The 18,236-nt window shown below is 33.0% G+C and overlaps 1 protein-coding gene across 1 annotated transcript in view; it reads left to right on the top strand.

Moving 5' to 3' along the window:
- Positions 1-18,236, top strand: part of LOC129218333 (uncharacterized) — a 243,565-nt gene that overhangs the window by 113,293 nt on the left and 112,036 nt on the right. The window contains exon 2 of the mRNA XM_054852569.1: positions 13,809-13,924. Coding sequence (XP_054708544.1) covers positions 13,886-13,924 — 39 coding nt within the window. The 5' untranslated portion in view covers positions 13,809-13,885. The remainder of the gene's footprint in view (positions 1-13,808; positions 13,925-18,236) is intronic.

Raw genomic sequence — 18,236 nt, forward strand, 5'->3', positions numbered from 1 at the left:
ATAGCCGACAGTGTGAAGTTTCGCCTTTAACAGTATCCAGATGGGTCAATAGGTAATATTTGCTCTTAGATAAGTTTACTGGTTTTTAGGAATTATTATTTTTTTTTTTGTAAAGTATTTGAATAATTTTCAATGTGGTAGGAGAGGAAATTTTAGTAGCAGTAGAGGACCGCGTGCTTTGAGCCTCATTCTGCACGAAAGTAGTAGTTGTAGCTAATTGTGAACTTTTTTTAACAAAACATTAATTTGCGTGTTAGATTAAGTTGAGTTTTTGTCTATTCTTAATTATAATTTAAATACTTTTTTTTTCTATTTATTTGTCATTGTCCGTGCATTTCACATTAAAACTATTCTTGCAAGACAAAGATAAAATTTCAATTTTTTTTTTTTAATAACGTGGAAAAATATCGACCAAAAAAAAAAAGAGTTGTAAAAAATTATTGTTATCAACTACTAGATGCCTATCTTATTAAATGCATGTTTTTCAGAATCCAATATCTGAATATTCGGCTCCACCTTTATGACACTGGCACTCTAATTCAACTTTCTGGTCCTATTCTTTAAGCAAACAACGGGCCACATGGACCAGCTGCGAGGGCTGAATGTGGCCCGCGTCTCCACTGTGGTCTGGTTATCCCATTCGATGGCTGCAGAGAGTCCTAATAATGAGCACAACAGCCCTGCACCGAACATCTATCTGGATTAACCGAACAATGAAGCAGGTGTCATGTCATTGAAGCCGAGAGTGCCTAAAAACTGGTGGATGAAGAAAATTTATCTCACCAGTGAGATGCCGTAAACATACAGCAAATAAATTTACTTTACCTACCAGTTTATTCGCACTCTTAGCTTCAATGAGGTGACTTTTGCATCCCGCACGATTAGTTTCGATTCCAGTCTGCGAAATCCGTAGCAAGGACGAAATTGTAGTCTCTGGATAGATTAAACTGATCTGTCCCGGGTATGCTTCATGTAGCTATAGCAATATAGCTGCGCCAGCTTATACCCTCGCACTATAGGAGATGTTCATTTGCAAGTATATAGTACGCGATACAAAATCAAATAATACTAAGCTTTGTGTGCATCTGCTAAGTTACAAAATCGGAGAAATGACAAGAAGTCTGATTTCGGTTCACCTTGGTTTAAGCTAAAATAACTTTTGTCTTTTTAAATCACGGGTTGGACCACGTCGAAACTTGTTGCTAGAAATAGCATTGGGAAATTACTTTCCTAAATTGTTTTTGAGAGTCATTACATGTTTAACTTAAACCGCCAATTGTGTTATGCTTTTTTAATATTACCACGCATTATGATCTTCCGCATCAAATTTGGATTTGAAACAAATTCTCTTTTTTTTATTACAAAAAAGCCGCTAAAACAATTACCGTGTTTGTCCACTGTGTTAATTTTATATAATCAAATTTTTACCAAATAAAGTTCGAGTATGAACAGTTTGCTCATTAATGGGTATTTATATTCTTCTGTTTCTGTTTTATTTTTCAGATTGATGCTTCGTTCATTTTATGTATATAGAGCAAATTTTCACGGAATAAATAAACCTTGTTTCTCTCGTGTCTCCAATCTATTTAATGCAGCAACTTCCCACGTTGTGCGGTACATTTTTTATATTTTTGTGTGCGATGGCCCAAACTTCTGCCGATGTTATGCGAAATTAAAAACGCGCAATTCCATTTGACATCAAAAGACTTTCTATTCATTCCAAAATAAACCTGTAACATAGATGCAATACATTTATCAAACATATTCGCATCATGATTCTAGGTATAAGGTTTGATATTTACATTTCTTTGAGGCTAATTTGCTGAATGATTATATAAGCAATCCAATAGGCTCATATTAGAAAAGGCAGAAAGTTCCATTAATTTTAATTTGTCCTTATTCGATTTATTAAACAACGATCTATACGATGGACCAGTCAAACTCGGTCCGTCATTCTTAGGTTAATCCTGATAGACAAAAATCTGTAAATATTTTAACTTTTTTTTCCAAAAAAAAAAAAAGTTTTCGACCGTAAATCGCTTTTTGGCGCAACATTATCGGCTCAAAAAGTTTCGAATTACGGAAAAAGAGAGAATTTCAAAAGATCATGAATTGAGCTGGATAATCTCGATCTTTTCTTTGTTTACATTCCGTTACTTGATAAGCCGTGACCATGAAACAAGCGTTTTCAATGTGGTGACGGTCCCTAAAACGTTTTTCGTTAATAACTCCTGTTCTACTGCACGGAATGCAGTGAAATTTCGTACCCTGGCTGTATTTTGCGGTCTAAACATAATTATGTAGTAAAAAATAGGGGTTCCCATTTGAAAGTCAAGAGTTGGTGCTCGTTTTGCTTTGTATATGGTCCCTTATCAAAATTTTACCAACGTAGTTTTAAAGAAGACTTTAAACCAAGTTGGATGACACCTTTCTTTCCTTTCTAGCATGTATAATGGCCGAATAATTAAAAGTGTTTCGTTTTTTTTTCTATGACTGTACCATAGCGCTCGCTTAAAAAGGTTAGTTTATCGTCGCGAAATTTAAATAAATAAAGATGATTTTTTAAAATAAAAAGTTTAAATCCTATTTTCATTTGAGTTTTTAGCCTACCATGGCTAAGAGGTTGCATAGTCTTTGGTAGACGTTGTTTAAATTATAAAGCTGATGGAAAAGAATGAATGATTTAAACATATTTTTTTCATTTAAACAAAATTAAAAAATATTTTATAAGAATTAAAATTAACTACAAAATTTTAGTGAAATTGATTTTTGATTAGTGATGTCTAGACCTTTAAAATTATGCCTTTTTATATTTTTATTTATTTATTATTTTTTATGGTCAAGTACTTATGAAATAAAATTTTTTGCATCGATCTTACACAACAATAAATAATTAAAAATAATCAAATAAACTGTACTTTACATATTAATTAACAATCTGTAAAACTGTAGCAAGGAACATAATTTTATTTAAACGAACTATTCATCAAGTTCATCGCCGCTTACGTCTGACTAGCTAAAATAATTTTCATTTTCGCTTTCGTTGCTGAATTCATCTTCAGAATGTCTTACGCTCAACTCAGCATCATTGTCAGTTGAATAATCATCATCACTGTGAATGTCGGCACTATTATTAGCTGTCTCGGTAAAATCATCAATATCTGTAATCGAAAACAATTAATTAAAAAGAAAGAATTTTATTAAAAGCCAAGTCTGCTTGAAAAAAAAATGATTACCTGGGCAGCAGGCTGTGCTTTGAATGTGACATCTTTTATTGTTTGCTGTAATTGACCACCAGTAAACCATTTAAAAACATATTGGTTAGCCCCAATTTTCCATCCACAATCAAGAAGCGATAAGCTTGTCGGATTTTTTAAATGATCGTTCTTCCAAATTTGCGAAATGTAAGCTGTTCTGAGGAAACGTTCACGAAGTTTAGGATTCGGATCTAAACTCTTCACATTTACGAGAATTGATTAATTTTTTTTTTAAATTTTTATAAACTTTTAAAATCGTAATAGTTTATGCATCATTATTTTTTAAAGATTTCTTTTGTCCGTACATTCGGCACACAAACTCTTCCAAAATTTCGAATTGTATTCCGTGCGATGGCTGCTACTTACTCAAATTTGTTAACGCTGCTGTGTATTCTTCCGACTTTGTAAATAGAGCGTAAGGCTGGACTTTTCCTTTTCGGAGAAAAGCCGGATTTTGATCTGAACCAGTCATTGCGTGAAAAGCAGGCAAGGCGGAAGAAACGTTTTTTCCTAAATTCTTGTAAACTTCAGATACATTAATGCATCTTAATGATTTTTCAACGCCAACTTCCATCCAGATGTTTATTTCAGAATTCAAAAACTTCATGTTAGCCAATATTATAACTATTACATATGTATCTGAGCATCGTAGGTGGACGTCATATCGAGGCTGCAGCTCTTCAAAACTACAGAGATGGTAAATCATTTTTGTGTCGGATTCTTCGTGGACTGGGCACGATTGAATATGATCCATTATTTTTACAACTTTTCCGTTGATGGTTTCAAATCTATAACACTGTTTGTAGTTTATATACACAACTTTGTCCTCAAAATAAATCGCTTTGTCATCTCGTTCCCAGTTTTTCAGTTAATATTCTACCAAATCTTCTTTAAATGTAATATTTTTAATTGATTTAAAAGTCAGAGGGACGTTTTGCAGAGTCTCCTATATGAATTTCTTGACCTCTGTGAGTTCCCTTAACATATGTTCGTTATCTTTTATGGAAGGAGAAGAGTACGTGTCGAAAACAATTACTACGAATATTGCATTGTAATTAGTGAACATACTTAATAATTTTCTCGATATCATGGCATAAGATGATGGAATTTCTTTCATTAGATATAATAAAAAGAATCCACCATAGATGAGAAGATTTGGTGGTGAAGATGGTGATTCAGAATTGATGTTTTTTTTCCAGTAAACGCAGTAAGGCAGATTTTTCAGTTTTGCAGATGCTATTATCTGTGTGGCAAAATGAAAAAGAATTGGCGTCAATGGATAAGTTAATACTTTTTCGAGGTCCAATTTATTTTCCAAAGAAATAGCAAGAAGTTGACAAAACAGATCACGTTGTATGCGCAATTTAACAAGTTTACCGGAAACTTTCACTTTTGCTTTCGTTTGTAGAGACGAAACATTCATTATTTTATTTTTTTTTTTAACTTCTATCAAATATGTCTGGATCATTAATGCAGTTTTACAGCCGTTCAACCACCCATTTGACTCAATTTAACACATGCTAAAGAAATGTAAACATCAGCAGAAATGCTATTGCTGCGAAGCACTGGATCAAGTTTGCAGCAAAATGGCGGATGCGTCGGCTCCTCCACTATAAGGGCCTTACTCAGGCCCAGGCTCCAGACCCAAGGTTATTATAGGCGTGTCCTCCCCTCTCTCCTCTTCTTTCTTCGCAGTAGATGAATAAACAGCTTTACTTCCCCATTTACGAAATGTATTTGAAAAGGTAGTAATTAAAAATTTTTTTGAGGAAGTAAAAAATAAAATTATGAATAATATAACAAAAGTATGATTATCAATTTAAATATGATAGAAAATTGTAATTATAAAAAAAATCATTATACTTGAATCGTTTACATTTATAAAAACTAAAACGGTAATACATATAATCATACATTTCCAACTACCTTATAATTTAAGCAACGTCTACTAAAGACTATGCAACCTCTTAGCCATGGTAGACGAAAAATGTTAATGAAAATAGAATTTAAACTATTTATAAAAAAAAATCAGCTTTATTTATGTAAATTTCACGACGATAAGCAAACTTTTTTGAGCGAGCGCTGACGGTCCGATAAACGGTACATCGAGTTACACGTTCCACATTCCGTGGCGTTTACCGACACCTTTGCAACATAAAACAACTGGTAGACTTTTTTTTCGTATTTTATACATTATAAACAATTATGGAAACAATTTTTAGACTTATATATTTAAGTCAAAATTGACTGATTTTTTCGCACCTTGTGAACCAACGCTCGAACATGTTGGAACAAAGAATATACAATAAACAGAGAGTCTAATTGTCCGTTCTGTATTTTAATACATAATTCAAACTCACACAAGTAACTGATTCTGTTAGTACATCTAAGAGGAATTCCAGGATTTCCAAATCTACTTTTTCAAAATGTTTTTTTTTTTTTTTTGAGGTGCAGTAAACCCTTGACAAATAATTTAAATAGGCTACGGTTTTTGAGCTATATTTTTTAATTTAATTTATCAATTTATTTTGTATGAATTTTGAAATTAAACATTTCAAACATTTTCTTTTAGAAATATAATTTTTTAAAGTGCTTGCTTTTTTCCACTTACTTATTTATGTTTAAGCGTAAGGAAACGAAAAAGGAATTTTAAGTGTGATGTACTTTCTACTGACTTCTAGAAACTATCTGCAACAGCTACATTAGGGTGGTTCAAAAAAAAAAATTATTTTTTCAGCTAGAGTCCAGGACAACCCCTATTTTTTTTAGACTTACTAATAGTATTATGCTGTAACAGTTTTAGCTTCTTACTCAAATTTTAAGAGGGTGCTCAATGACCCCTTAATTTAACATTAACCGTAGTATAGAAAATGTCACAAATTTAGAAACATTTAATTTCCCCAACTGATTTATTGCAATGTATATGCATATTACTCGTGTATATTATAACATGTAGCATTGTTTTTTCAGTTCAAAGTATTTTTTACCCCCCTCCCCATACTTATGAAGTTTGGGGGAGGGGGTTGAGCACCCTCTTTCAGTTGAAATGGGCAGCTAAAATTCTTCCAGTATATTACTATCCACAAAGCTAAAAATATTGAGGGGTGTCCTGTTATCTGGTAGAAACTTTTTTTTTTACATGTATTTTTGAACTACCCTAAGCTGCATGCTATAGGATCATTCCACGTCAAATCGCCTACATTAAATAGTCGGCCGTGCCGTCATGTCTCCGATTTTTTCCATTATTCTTTTACGAATAGATATCTATGAGAAAAGACCAAATTATTTTTTCAAGATTTTTTGAATGAAAATTACGCTTTGGGGAATGTTTTCAAAAATTCGATTTTTGATCATTTTTCGGAGTCACCGTTTTGGCATGAATTCAGAAAATCTCTCTAATTTCTTTATTTTTCAACCAATTGAGCTGAATTTGGTATCAATTTCAAGCAAATATTTTTCTCTTTCAGTGTGAACGACAGAAAGTATTTTATGAACAGTTGGGTGTTGCCACTCTTTATCTAAAGTCAGTTTTTATGTTTTTTCAATTGGGAGATTAAATAAGTTATATCTCCGTAGTACCTACTAAGATCTGCATCAAATTTTTGTTGTAGCATATTTAAACCATTTTCTTGCTATGTAAAAAAAAAAGTAGAAGGGTGTTTTTTGTTGTTTTGAAATAAGAAAATAAAGTTCGTTTTGCAGAAAATACAAGTTTTCTATTACTTTAAATTCCTTTTAAGCTTAAAAAAGGCCAAAAACTTTTCAGAAGAATTAATACTGGACTCTCAAAGGGTTTGTATCAATAGTTAATCGCTAAAAAGTTGTTTACTTTTAAAAAGAATTGTGCAAAAACCTCCGTTTCAGACTTCGCAAAAATAAATAAATTAAAAAAAAAGAAAGAAAGAAACCACGTTTGATTGAAAGTGTACTAAATATTAAGAATAATAATTTGAAGAATAGTATAAAAATATTTTTAATGGAATTATTTTGCTTTTTTTTTTTTTTTTGACATTAAAGGATGGGGGGAAAAAATTACTGTTGAAATTTTTTCTTAGCATATTCTTATTTGAATTACGTTACACCTGACACTAAACTTCCACACTTACAGTAAGTACTCCACAACTCTAGATTTCTCTGAAGAAGATTATTTTTGCTGATTGAAGTATATTTTAAAACCTCTTTGAAACTTATTGATAGAAATTCTGATTTTTTCATCTTCTGATACGAAGGAAATAGTAATTAAAAAAAAAAAAAAAATGCCGTCCGCACAAGCATGCCTTTCGTTTCACATTTTACAATCGACGAAAGCTATGTGTCGATTAACTTTCAAAGCGAAAGAAGATGATGCATATTGCATGAGTATTGTAAGAGCGGAAGATCATTATCAGGTGTTACGTAATCCAAACAAATTTAGGCTATGAAAACTTTTCCAATAGTAATTATTCCCCCCCCCCCCCCCCACATCTTTTATTGTCTGAAAAAAGCTAAATAATGCCATTAGAAGTATTTTTACTTCCGTTTACAAAAAAGGAAGTATTGTATTCGCGAAAAAATTATCACTCAAAAATCGGCCTTAATTTCCATTTTTCTCACCCCCGAATGAATGTTGAGTTCTTTTTTCGACCCGACCACATGTGGATATATGCCTAGGAACCTACAGACACCCGAAATATCCATTTTGACGACCCCCGAGTTAATTACAACGAATCTTCTTGTGACGTCTGTATGTACGTATGTATGTGCGTATGTGTGTATGTGTGTATGTATCTCGCATAACTCAAAAACGGTGTGTCCTAGCAAGTTGAAATTTGGTAACTAGACTCCTAGTGGGACCTAGTTGTGCACCTTCAATTTTGGTTGCATTCAGATGTTTCTAAGGGGGTCTTTGTCCTTTTTGAGGGGAAATCATTGTTAATTTCGATGTAAACTCAAGTGGTGTTATAATTTTTCGGACACTTGGCGATATATCGCCAGTCTTTAGGTCACCAAGTTTTTTCGCCAACTTGGCAAAAAATTTGGCGATTTTTTAAATCTTAAATTTGATTTTAGTTTGGCCACTGCTGATGATATTTAGAGAGTAAACTATTGAATCACATTAAAATTGCCAATGATGGGGAAATGACATTAAACTGGAGTAAAAGGAAGTCATGTGATGCACACATCAGCGCGTTTATACTATTCTTCAAATTATTATTTTTAATATTTAGTACACTTTCAATCAAAAGTGTTTATTTATTTATTTATTTTTGCGAAGTCTGAAACGGTGGTTTTTGCACAATTCTTTTCAAAAGTAAACAACTTTTTAACGATTAACAATTGATACAAATCCTTTGAGAGTCCAGTATTAATTTTTCTAAAAAGCTTTTTGCTTTTTATACTATTCTTCAAAGGGGGCTTAAAAGGGAGTGCTTAAAAGGGATTTAAAGTAATAGAAAACTTGTATGTTCTGCGAAACAAACTTTATTTTATTATTTCAAAACAACGAAAAACACCCTTTTACTTTTTTCTATATAGCAAGAGAATGATTTAAATATGCTACAAGAAAAAAAATGATGCAGATAGTAGGTACTCCGGAGATATAACTTATTTAATCTCCCAATTGAAAAAACATAAAAACTGATTTTAGATAAAGAGTGGCACCAACCAACTGTTCATAGAATACTTTCTGTCGTTCATACTGAAAGAGAAAAATATTAGCTTGAAATTGATACCAAATTCAGCTTAATTGGTTGAAAAATCAAGAAATTAGAGAGATTTTCTGAATTCATGACAAAACCGCGACTCCAAAAAATGATGAAAAATCGAATTTTTGAAAAAATTCTCCAAAACGTAATTTTCATTCAAAAAATCCAATAATAATAATAATAATAATAATAATATGGACTTTTCTCATAGATTTCTGTTCGTAAAAAAATAATGACAAAATCTGAGACAGTTTGGCACATGGCATTAGGCGATTTGACGTGAAATGGACCCTATATTTATGTACTGTAATTCTTGTACGAGCTATGACTGTTATTTTAAAAAATGTTTCTTTTTATTGGCACCTCGAAAAAAACGCACTGCACAATAATAATGATTTCTTTGGGAAAGTGCACGATGTAAACGAAAATTCAGTAAAAATGCTAATGATGTTTAGAAGCAAAACATAGTATTTGGATTTTTAACATTTTCAACACCAATCACATTAAAAAAAAAATAAATAAATGTGCTTTATACGTAAAGTTATCATTTTTTATATAGTTTTCTTCGTGTATTTTCTTTTTTTTACTCGCTTTTATTTATATTTGAGAAAAAGGAGCGAAAAAAGAATAAAATCAGGTGCATTTTCTTTTGTGTTTACTGAAACGAAAAATAAATAAATAAACATTCAGAAGGCAAATAAATGAATAAAATGATTAGTATGTTCAAAATTTATGCAATTTTCCTGGAGAAAGGAAAGGAATTGATTTATTGATGTTTTTGCTCAAAACGGGACATTTAACAATTTTTGACAACAATATGTGTAATCAAAAAAAGAAAAAATGAAGTTCTTCTCTTTGTATTTGTTACTTCAAAAAGAAAATGATGGAGCATTACGTCTTTGCATAAATGAGCTTGAGTAGCCACTGATTTTAAATAAAAATTGAATTTTTGGTAAGAGTTCCTACAATTTGATTTTACAATTCGCATTGCTTTAAGAAAAGCGATGTGCGATCTCGCTTTTCCGCTTCCACGAATTATTCTTATGCGAAAATATCCTTTTCTACCGGTGAATTAGAATAGAATTCGAAAGTTCGAATGACACAAAATTTGCCTGAAAATGCTTAAATGATAGTTACCTACGACTTTTGGTTTGAACATTCTCAGTGTTGAATTGTGTCACATTTAACCTTCCCGCATGTATATGTGGGGACAACGGGAGAGGCAGCCTAAAAACGGGATAGTCCGGAACATATGGGCAGCTTATCTATACTTCTAATTTCTTAACAATATGGGAACGAAACATTACACACATGTCTAGAAGGGTAGGGTGTATCGAAAAAAAAACCTTTATTTGGCAGTTCAAATCTTCAAATCTTAAGTTGTTAAAAAGTTGCTTCTATAGACCCTAGAGGTGGGCAGAGTCGTTCTTTTTAATGATCCGTTCATCAGGGGCCCGTTCATTCTTTTGATCTGTTTCATTTAACTCGTTCATTTGAACGACTTCGTTCATTTAAAAAAATTGCAGGTAACCTCTCTGCACGACATACTCACGCACATTCGATATGTTTCATTAGATCAGTAATGTTATTTGAAGGAAACCTAACTAAAACTATCTTTAAGTAAGAAAATATGCTCGGGAAAAATGATTCAAAACACTTTATTCGGGTTTAGATGCGTAAATTCATTTTGTAAGACATTTCTCAGTTGCCGAATGGGAAGAAATGTTTTCCATTCCAAAAACCAGTTTCCATTTTAGCATGTCAAAAAATTCAGTTATTAAATTTTTCCAGCTACGGTAGTGTATATATACATATATTACCAATAGACAATGTATAACAGATCTTCTCAAACTGATTGCCGCAAAGTGTCCATATTATAAATACCTATATATCTCTGGGGGGGGGGGGGTTGCCAAAGAAGGTGATATAGACCAATTTGGCCATTCTCTCATTTTTTGATGTAGCATAGTAAAAAACGTGCCTAAATAAATTCATCGTCATCAGAAATCCTAACAGATGATAAAGCGTTATCAGCAAGCAATCTTTAATAACCAGGCAAAAGTGTAGCAATAGTTATTATAGAAGAGCGGTGTAAAAACTACCAGTTCTTATTCTGCAGTAAGTTTTGCTTCTACATGGCTCATTAGTATTAAAATGGATGGATTGCTAGTAATAAAAAAAGGTGTTTATTGCTCTTGTAGCCTAGTTTATGCAATTGACGAATTCATAAAGAAAAATGTCGCGGTGCATCTTCATTTTTCATGAGATTTGATAACCTAGGAAACTAGATTGTTGGCCGTTAAAGCCGTGGTTGGCCTTCTTAGCACTCCGGTGTGCTTATAATATGACACCAGAGCAACGGGATGATCATATGAGGCAGTGAAGAGCAAAGGGATGTAAGTGGCAAAATTAAAAATTTGGAGATAACCAGTACACATAGTAGGTGAATCTCTCCTCTGTCTTGCGGCAAGAGATGGTACTAGGAGCCCTGGTAGTTGCAGCTATACAGCATGATTTAGAAAAAGAAATCAATGAAAACCTACCTATTACGTTATCTTTAAACGCGTTTTACTCAAAACTTGAAAATGTCCACTTACACTCGTTTGCTTCTCACTGCCTCATATGATGTATATGATGCACATATATTGAACGCAGGAGTGACAAAAACGGAAACAGAAAATAACGAATTATCAGTTGCTCCGAATATGACCATCGATGTTCCTCTTTTTCATGGAAGCAAACATGGAACTTTTGATAATGTTTTTGAGCTTATCAAATGTGGCTTAATATATACTGACATTAAAAACTCTTTCGATTTGTTTTGGTTTGAATGTAATTTTGGCAATTTTGTCTTCAATTGTGCGTGAAGTAATCTTTGCCCAGAGTTTTCCTTATTGCGGCCCATATTTATATAAGGGCAGATCGTTTTTCTTTGCTGAAACTACTGAAAAACATAATTGAAACTTAAATTTTCACTTGGTTTTATTTTTTTTCCTCTGTTTTTAGGAGTCAACTGAAAAATATGCAAAAGTCGAATCAATACAATCATAAAGGAACGAGACATAAGGTTTTGAACCTTAAGGAAACCTTATTCATCACACTTACGCACTTATCTCAAAAAATAAAGGCGGATTATAGGGTGCCATGAGAAAATTCTAATTCTGCAAACAGTGCCGCAAGTCAGAAAAGTTTAAGAACCCCAGATGTATAACGAAAAAAGTAACAACAAATACATCGGTAACTCAGCCGGAGTACTGGATAACTTAATTTAAAAAAATATTCATCTATTAGGGAGCTTCAAAATTATTCCACAGTATACCGATGAGAACAGAAAAAAAAAAACCATTTTTTCAAATGGGAAAAAGAATTAGACAGCAATAATCCTTTCCAAAATCCCTGGATATTGAATGTAAAATAAGGGACTAGGAAGTCCTCAAGTAAGTTGAAAATAAAGTTAAATCAATCTAGATGATAGTTGATAGGGATGTTAAAGAAAACAAAAGGATGGCCAGAAAAGTGATAAAAGGCATTTTTAGAAATAATTTTGGCGACAGAAAGCGTGAGAAGGATTTTAGCAGTTGCGTGGGACAGGAAGTGGGCATTTTGTTAGTAGCCCAAACAAGTTACACAAAACATTGGTGATGGATACATTGGAAAATTGCACATGAACTTCAACGATTAAAGAGAAATGATGAAAAAGCAGAAAGTAAAAAGGTTCGAAATAAATATTTTGTACCTAACTGATAAAAAGGAAATTTGAGATTGATTTAGAGTTAAAAATTTGAAGATGAATGTAATTTTTTTTTTTTTTTTTGAAACATGCAATTTTATCACAGGTGCATCAATACAATGTTCCAAGCTGCACACCGTTCAAAGGAAAGGTCGTTCATTTTTTAAGTGAAGGAACGGATCCGCTCACTTTAAGGATTCGTTTTTTTTTTTTTTTTTTTTTTTTTTTTGACCCGTTCGTTCATGAACGACACATCTCTAGTTTTGTGGTATCATAACGTTGTTCTTATTGCTGATAATTTTAGTAGCGTCCGCAAAGTTTTCGAACAGACGAACAATTGGACATCGATGCATTAGTTTAAATGTAGATAACTAAAAAAAACTTTTCCTCTATTTAATTCTTTCAAATTTTCCCAAAATAAGTTGGTTAAATCAGTTAAAACTCTTTATTGCGACATTGATACAAGGATAAGTAAAATTCACTTAATCGATAAGTTAGTTATAATGCTCCCAAATACTTTTGCAACGAACCGCTTAAATGACCACAAAGTACATGAAAATAGCTTTTGAAACACCTCGAATAAGGGAGAAAAATAGTGCTGATTTATTTTTCTCCGAATAAGTACTCGTAAGCACGGACAACAACTTTTATTAGAAAAAAGAGTGTTCATATATCAGTGTCGAAAGTGAAAAAGCTTAAGGGAGAAATTATATTGATTTCTTTTATTTTTCCCTTTCAATACCTAACCCCAGTTTTATCGGCTTGGTAACGTTCGCACGCTATGTTTCTAAACATCGAGTGAGTTGAAAACGAAATCATTCAGAGTTTACAACGTTGCCTTGACAACTGTTAGTACCACTCATGTGCAAGATGACGTCATTGTCGATATGAAAGGAAACTACACACCTGATTGGGTGACAGCTTGCGTTCGGCGGGTTTTTTCTTCTGTTCAAGCGGCGTGTTTTCGTTTACTTTTTGTTTTCCTTTTCGTGTAGATTTTATAAAATCTCTTTATCGTTCAAACAGCTCGGGAAATTAAATGAGAAATGGTCACGGTTTTACAGAAAAAAATATATGGATAAATGCCTGCCACGTTCGATTTTTCTCATTTCATTCTTTTTTTTTTTTTCATTTCAGTGGCTCCTCTATGACTTGAAAAAAAGAGTTACAACGATCCAGAAAAGCTATTTTAATGTCTGAGAACCGCGATTTTAATGACTAGAGAACTATGGTCGTATTTCAAGCATTTGCAGGTAATAATTTTCCGATGAAACCGAGCTAGTTACGGCCCAGGTAGCACATATAACGTTTCAACGTTTCATAATCGTTTTAAAATGGTTGTCACAACGTTGAAAACCATTTTGAGACGTTTGTGAAACAAGGTTTGCTACTTGGAGAGTTAATGCTATTTTAACGCCATTAATTTATTACTATAATGCAAAATACAAATTTCTTGCTAATTCATACTCTTTGAAAGCTTCAAAATAGTTAATGCAGAAAATTTAAATTAGGTTTTCCACAATAAAAGCATTTTAAAATATAATTGCAACTTTCTTTGAAATTTTCAAATTTGATATAATTACTTCGGGAACCATTTTTAGATTGCAGCTATATTTTCCGGACATACAGTATTCACTACTGTCCTACAGTTCATTCGTGTAAAGTCAAATAAATTGCAGCTTTCTTACAACAATAAGCAGAATATTATTAAACAGTTATTAATAAGAATAAAATGAATGAATGTTAAAATTACTGTTTTTATTATTACGGCAGTACATTTACATTCTAAATTTTACTTTAGTGTATCTTATGCAAATCAGCAAGTTATATGAATAGTATAACTATTGATTATAGTCTGTATAGATTATAACAGCACTGATTATAGTATAGTATAGCATGGTATAGTCTGTCAGTGTATGCTACGGAAGTTGTAAAGGTTTTTGATATTCTATCGGTAGAAAGAAATCCCGTAAAAATTTCATTTTAAACTGGCAACTGGTTTGGCAGTGCAAAAACGTAAAAGTTACAAAGTAAATCCGCAGTCAGGACACTTTTTCTCCATCGAGATCAAGTTTTCTCCGTAAAACGTTTACTTCACACTATGGATTTACTTCCTAGCTTCTGGAGAGTTATCTTTAGTTTTAAAAAGCTTCCTTTGAAATTTAAGTTGGAAAAGTAAGAATTGAACTAAATAAGGATTTTCTTAACCAAGGACTAAAATCAAATAAGTCAATATTCAGATACTACATTGCGTTAAGAAATTTTGACAATTGGCAATGAATCATGAATGAAATCAGTGAAAGGATCAAAATAGACTGCATCGCTTTTAGCAAACACAGCATGTTGAATTTGGAAAATAACAGCATAGTAGGAACTTTTCTGGAAGATTTCAATCAGTTTGTTTCACTATTATTAACATTTCGAGCAGGCCTTTAGACTACAGCTTTACAAAGTAGGAATCCACAAATCTTCAATCTGCTTCGGTAAAGAAAGATGTATGTTAGATACAATTGAAGAGCTTGTTTCCAAATGGCTTCAAGTCAATGTGTTCCATTCTTGAAAAAATGCAGTTTTGTTGTCTAAGATTTATTACTTAATGTAAGGAAAAGACTTTTTCCTCGGTAATTAGTGAATGATAAGAACATCAAGTTATACGGATGAAAAAATCCTAACAGTTTTTTAAATCAGAAATTTAAAAAATAAGAAAAAAATTACTTAACCCCTTTTGGAACAAAACTATGACTTGCTCCCTTTTGGCCCAAACGAAAAACAAAATGAAATGATTTACTTTCATTTGAAAGGACTTCAAACATTTTTTTTCATTATAAATGCAGCAAATATTTTGAAAAAAATGCGGGATCATTGCCCCCCTCCCCCTCTGCCTCATCTCTCGAATCGCCACCACTGTATGGCCCTAATTAGTTAGGATATTGACGCTCTACTATTTCAGATACTGCGATTTACCTTGTTAAAACAAAAAGGATTTTTTTTTCTGATTTCGATGCAAAAACACAACCATGGCTTAGAATCATGCCCCCAAATGTGTTAAGATTATGTATTCATGAAAACTTGAATCAGAATTCAGTTGAGAAAAATTAGTCGTTCAAAAGCTACATTTTCTGGCCCATGACCTTTGCGTTATTAGCAGGAAACTCTTACCAACTGAGCTACTAAGCTTCCTGGGTGGTTGGAAAAGGAGGGTGGAACCATGTCTTTGATTTGTGGCAACGGCCTAAACTCAGAGAAACAGCGCATGCAAATCTGGCAAAGTTTATTTAAAGGTCTCCAGCTGAGTTGGCGAGCTCGCGGTATCTGGATTGATGTGTTGTGTAAATGTTAGATTATTCCGAGATGGAACTGATTAATTTATATTTATTTCTTTTAATGGTAATGTGTTTTGTTGCAATTTACAATAAATGTTCGCTTTTAACAACTGGATTACCCGTCTCTACATTGGTGACCTGAACAAGCAGTTATCAGTTGTAGCGAAATGATTTCAAGAAAGAATGTGTCGCAGCAATTCGCCGGAAGGTAATTTATTTCGACGAAAAACTTCAATTTTTTTCAACTGTCTTGCTTTTCTGTGCATGTGTCCTTTGAGGTTCTTGAGTGTAGCATTGTACCTAAGCTATTAGTTGTTCATGTTACAAATTCAGCAAATATTTGTTTCATGTTAGTATGGAAACAAAAGAGAATTTAAATTTGACTCAAAAGGAAGTAAGTGCTGAAAACTTAAGTTGCAATAGGGTTTCTGTAAAAGTACCTAATTTTTGGCCTAATAATGCGAAGTTATTTTTTGTACAACTTGAAGCTAGTTTTAGGTTAGCTGGCGTTACGGTTGAACAAACGCAATTCGATCATTTGGTTGCGTCGCTAGATGCAGAAACTTTGTCTCATGCTACCGATATTTTATGTCAGCCGCCAGAAAAACCATACACCGCACTTAAACAAAGATTGTTAGCGGAGTTCGAATTTTCACAGAGTCGTAAAGTAAAGACATTAATTGAAGACTTAGAATTAGGTGACAAATCTCCATCTATGTTATTACGAAAAATGAAAGAATTAAGTGAGAGTCATGTAGATGATGATTTTTAAAAAAATATTTGGCTTCGTAGGTTACCGGTACCAGTGCAAAAAATTTTAGCGGTCAGTTCTGAAAATTTAGAAAAGTTAGCGGAAATGGCAGACAAGATTTGCGAATATACTGGGTTGGTTGTAAACTCAATTGATAAGCAAACTTTTAAATACCTAGTACTGAAATTCAGTTGGAACAATTGCAACTGAAAGTAGACGAACTTACTAAAATTGTAAAAACGCGCAGTCGCTCAAGGTCTCCAAATCGATCTCAGGGCCGTAAACAATTTAATTTGAAAGCTGAAAAGCGGAATAATTGGTTATGTTGGTATCATTTTAAATTTAAAGACAAAGCTACCAAATGTGTAAAACCATGCGCTTTTGAAGCGAAATTTTCAAATTTTTCAAAATCGTCGGAAGTTTCTATGAGTTTTACTAAAACAGGATTTAGTCGCAGACTGTATATCACTGATATTTTAACTCAAACGAGCTATCTAATTGACACAGGTAGTGATGTTTCTTGTTACCCAAAATCCTTTTTGAATTTAGACAGCGGAAAAAAAGAATTCACTTTGTACGCTGCAAATGGATCTGGGATTGATACTTACGGTACTAAGTTATTAAATTTAGATTTCGGGTTAGGACGCAGATTGAGATGGCCGTTTATCATAGCTGACGTTACAAAGCCTATAATAGGGGCGGACTTTTTGCAGCATTTTGAATTGCTAGTCGATTTAAAGAAAAGGCGTATTTTAGATCCGGTGACTAAATTTAGTGCAAGCGGTCGATCGATATTTTGCGAGGTTCCGAATGTGAAAACAATTTATGGGAATTCTGAATATCAAGAATTGTTAAAGAAATATATTGAGATTACACAACTTAATGTTCTTTCACAAAAGGTAATGAAACATAATACAGTTCATTTCATTCCGACTGAGGGACCCCCTGTTTCAGCTAAAGCGCGTCGGTTACACCCAACGCAACTTCAAATAGCTAAACAGGAATTTGAATATATGCTTGACAAAGGGATTTGTAGACCGTCAAAAAGTAATTGGGCTAGTCCTTTGCATATGGCCCCAAAAGGCGAGTATGACTGGAGACCAACTGGCGATTACAGAGCACTAAATCGTATAACAGTTCAGGACAAATATCCAATTCCTCACATTCAAGATTGTGTTAGCATTTTACACGGGAAGAAAATATTCTCAAAAGTTGACTTAATAAGGGCGTATCACCAGATTCCTATGAACGCCCCTGATATTCCGAAAACGGCTATAATAACACCTTTTGGGTTATATGAATTTCCGTTTCTAAACTTCGGGTTATGTTCAGCAGCACAAACATTTCAACGCTTTTTGGATGAGGTTTTGAGAGGGTTGAATTTCTGTTTTCCATACCTGGATGACATTTTAATCGCGAGTGAAAATCACCAGCAGCATAAAAAGCATTTAGAAGAAATTTTTAAACGTTTCCTTAACTACGGGATCGTTA

Source organism: Uloborus diversus, chromosome 3, assembly GCF_026930045.1.
Source record: "Uloborus diversus isolate 005 chromosome 3, Udiv.v.3.1, whole genome shotgun sequence".
NCBI lineage: Eukaryota > Metazoa > Arthropoda > Arachnida > Araneae > Uloboridae > Uloborus > Uloborus diversus.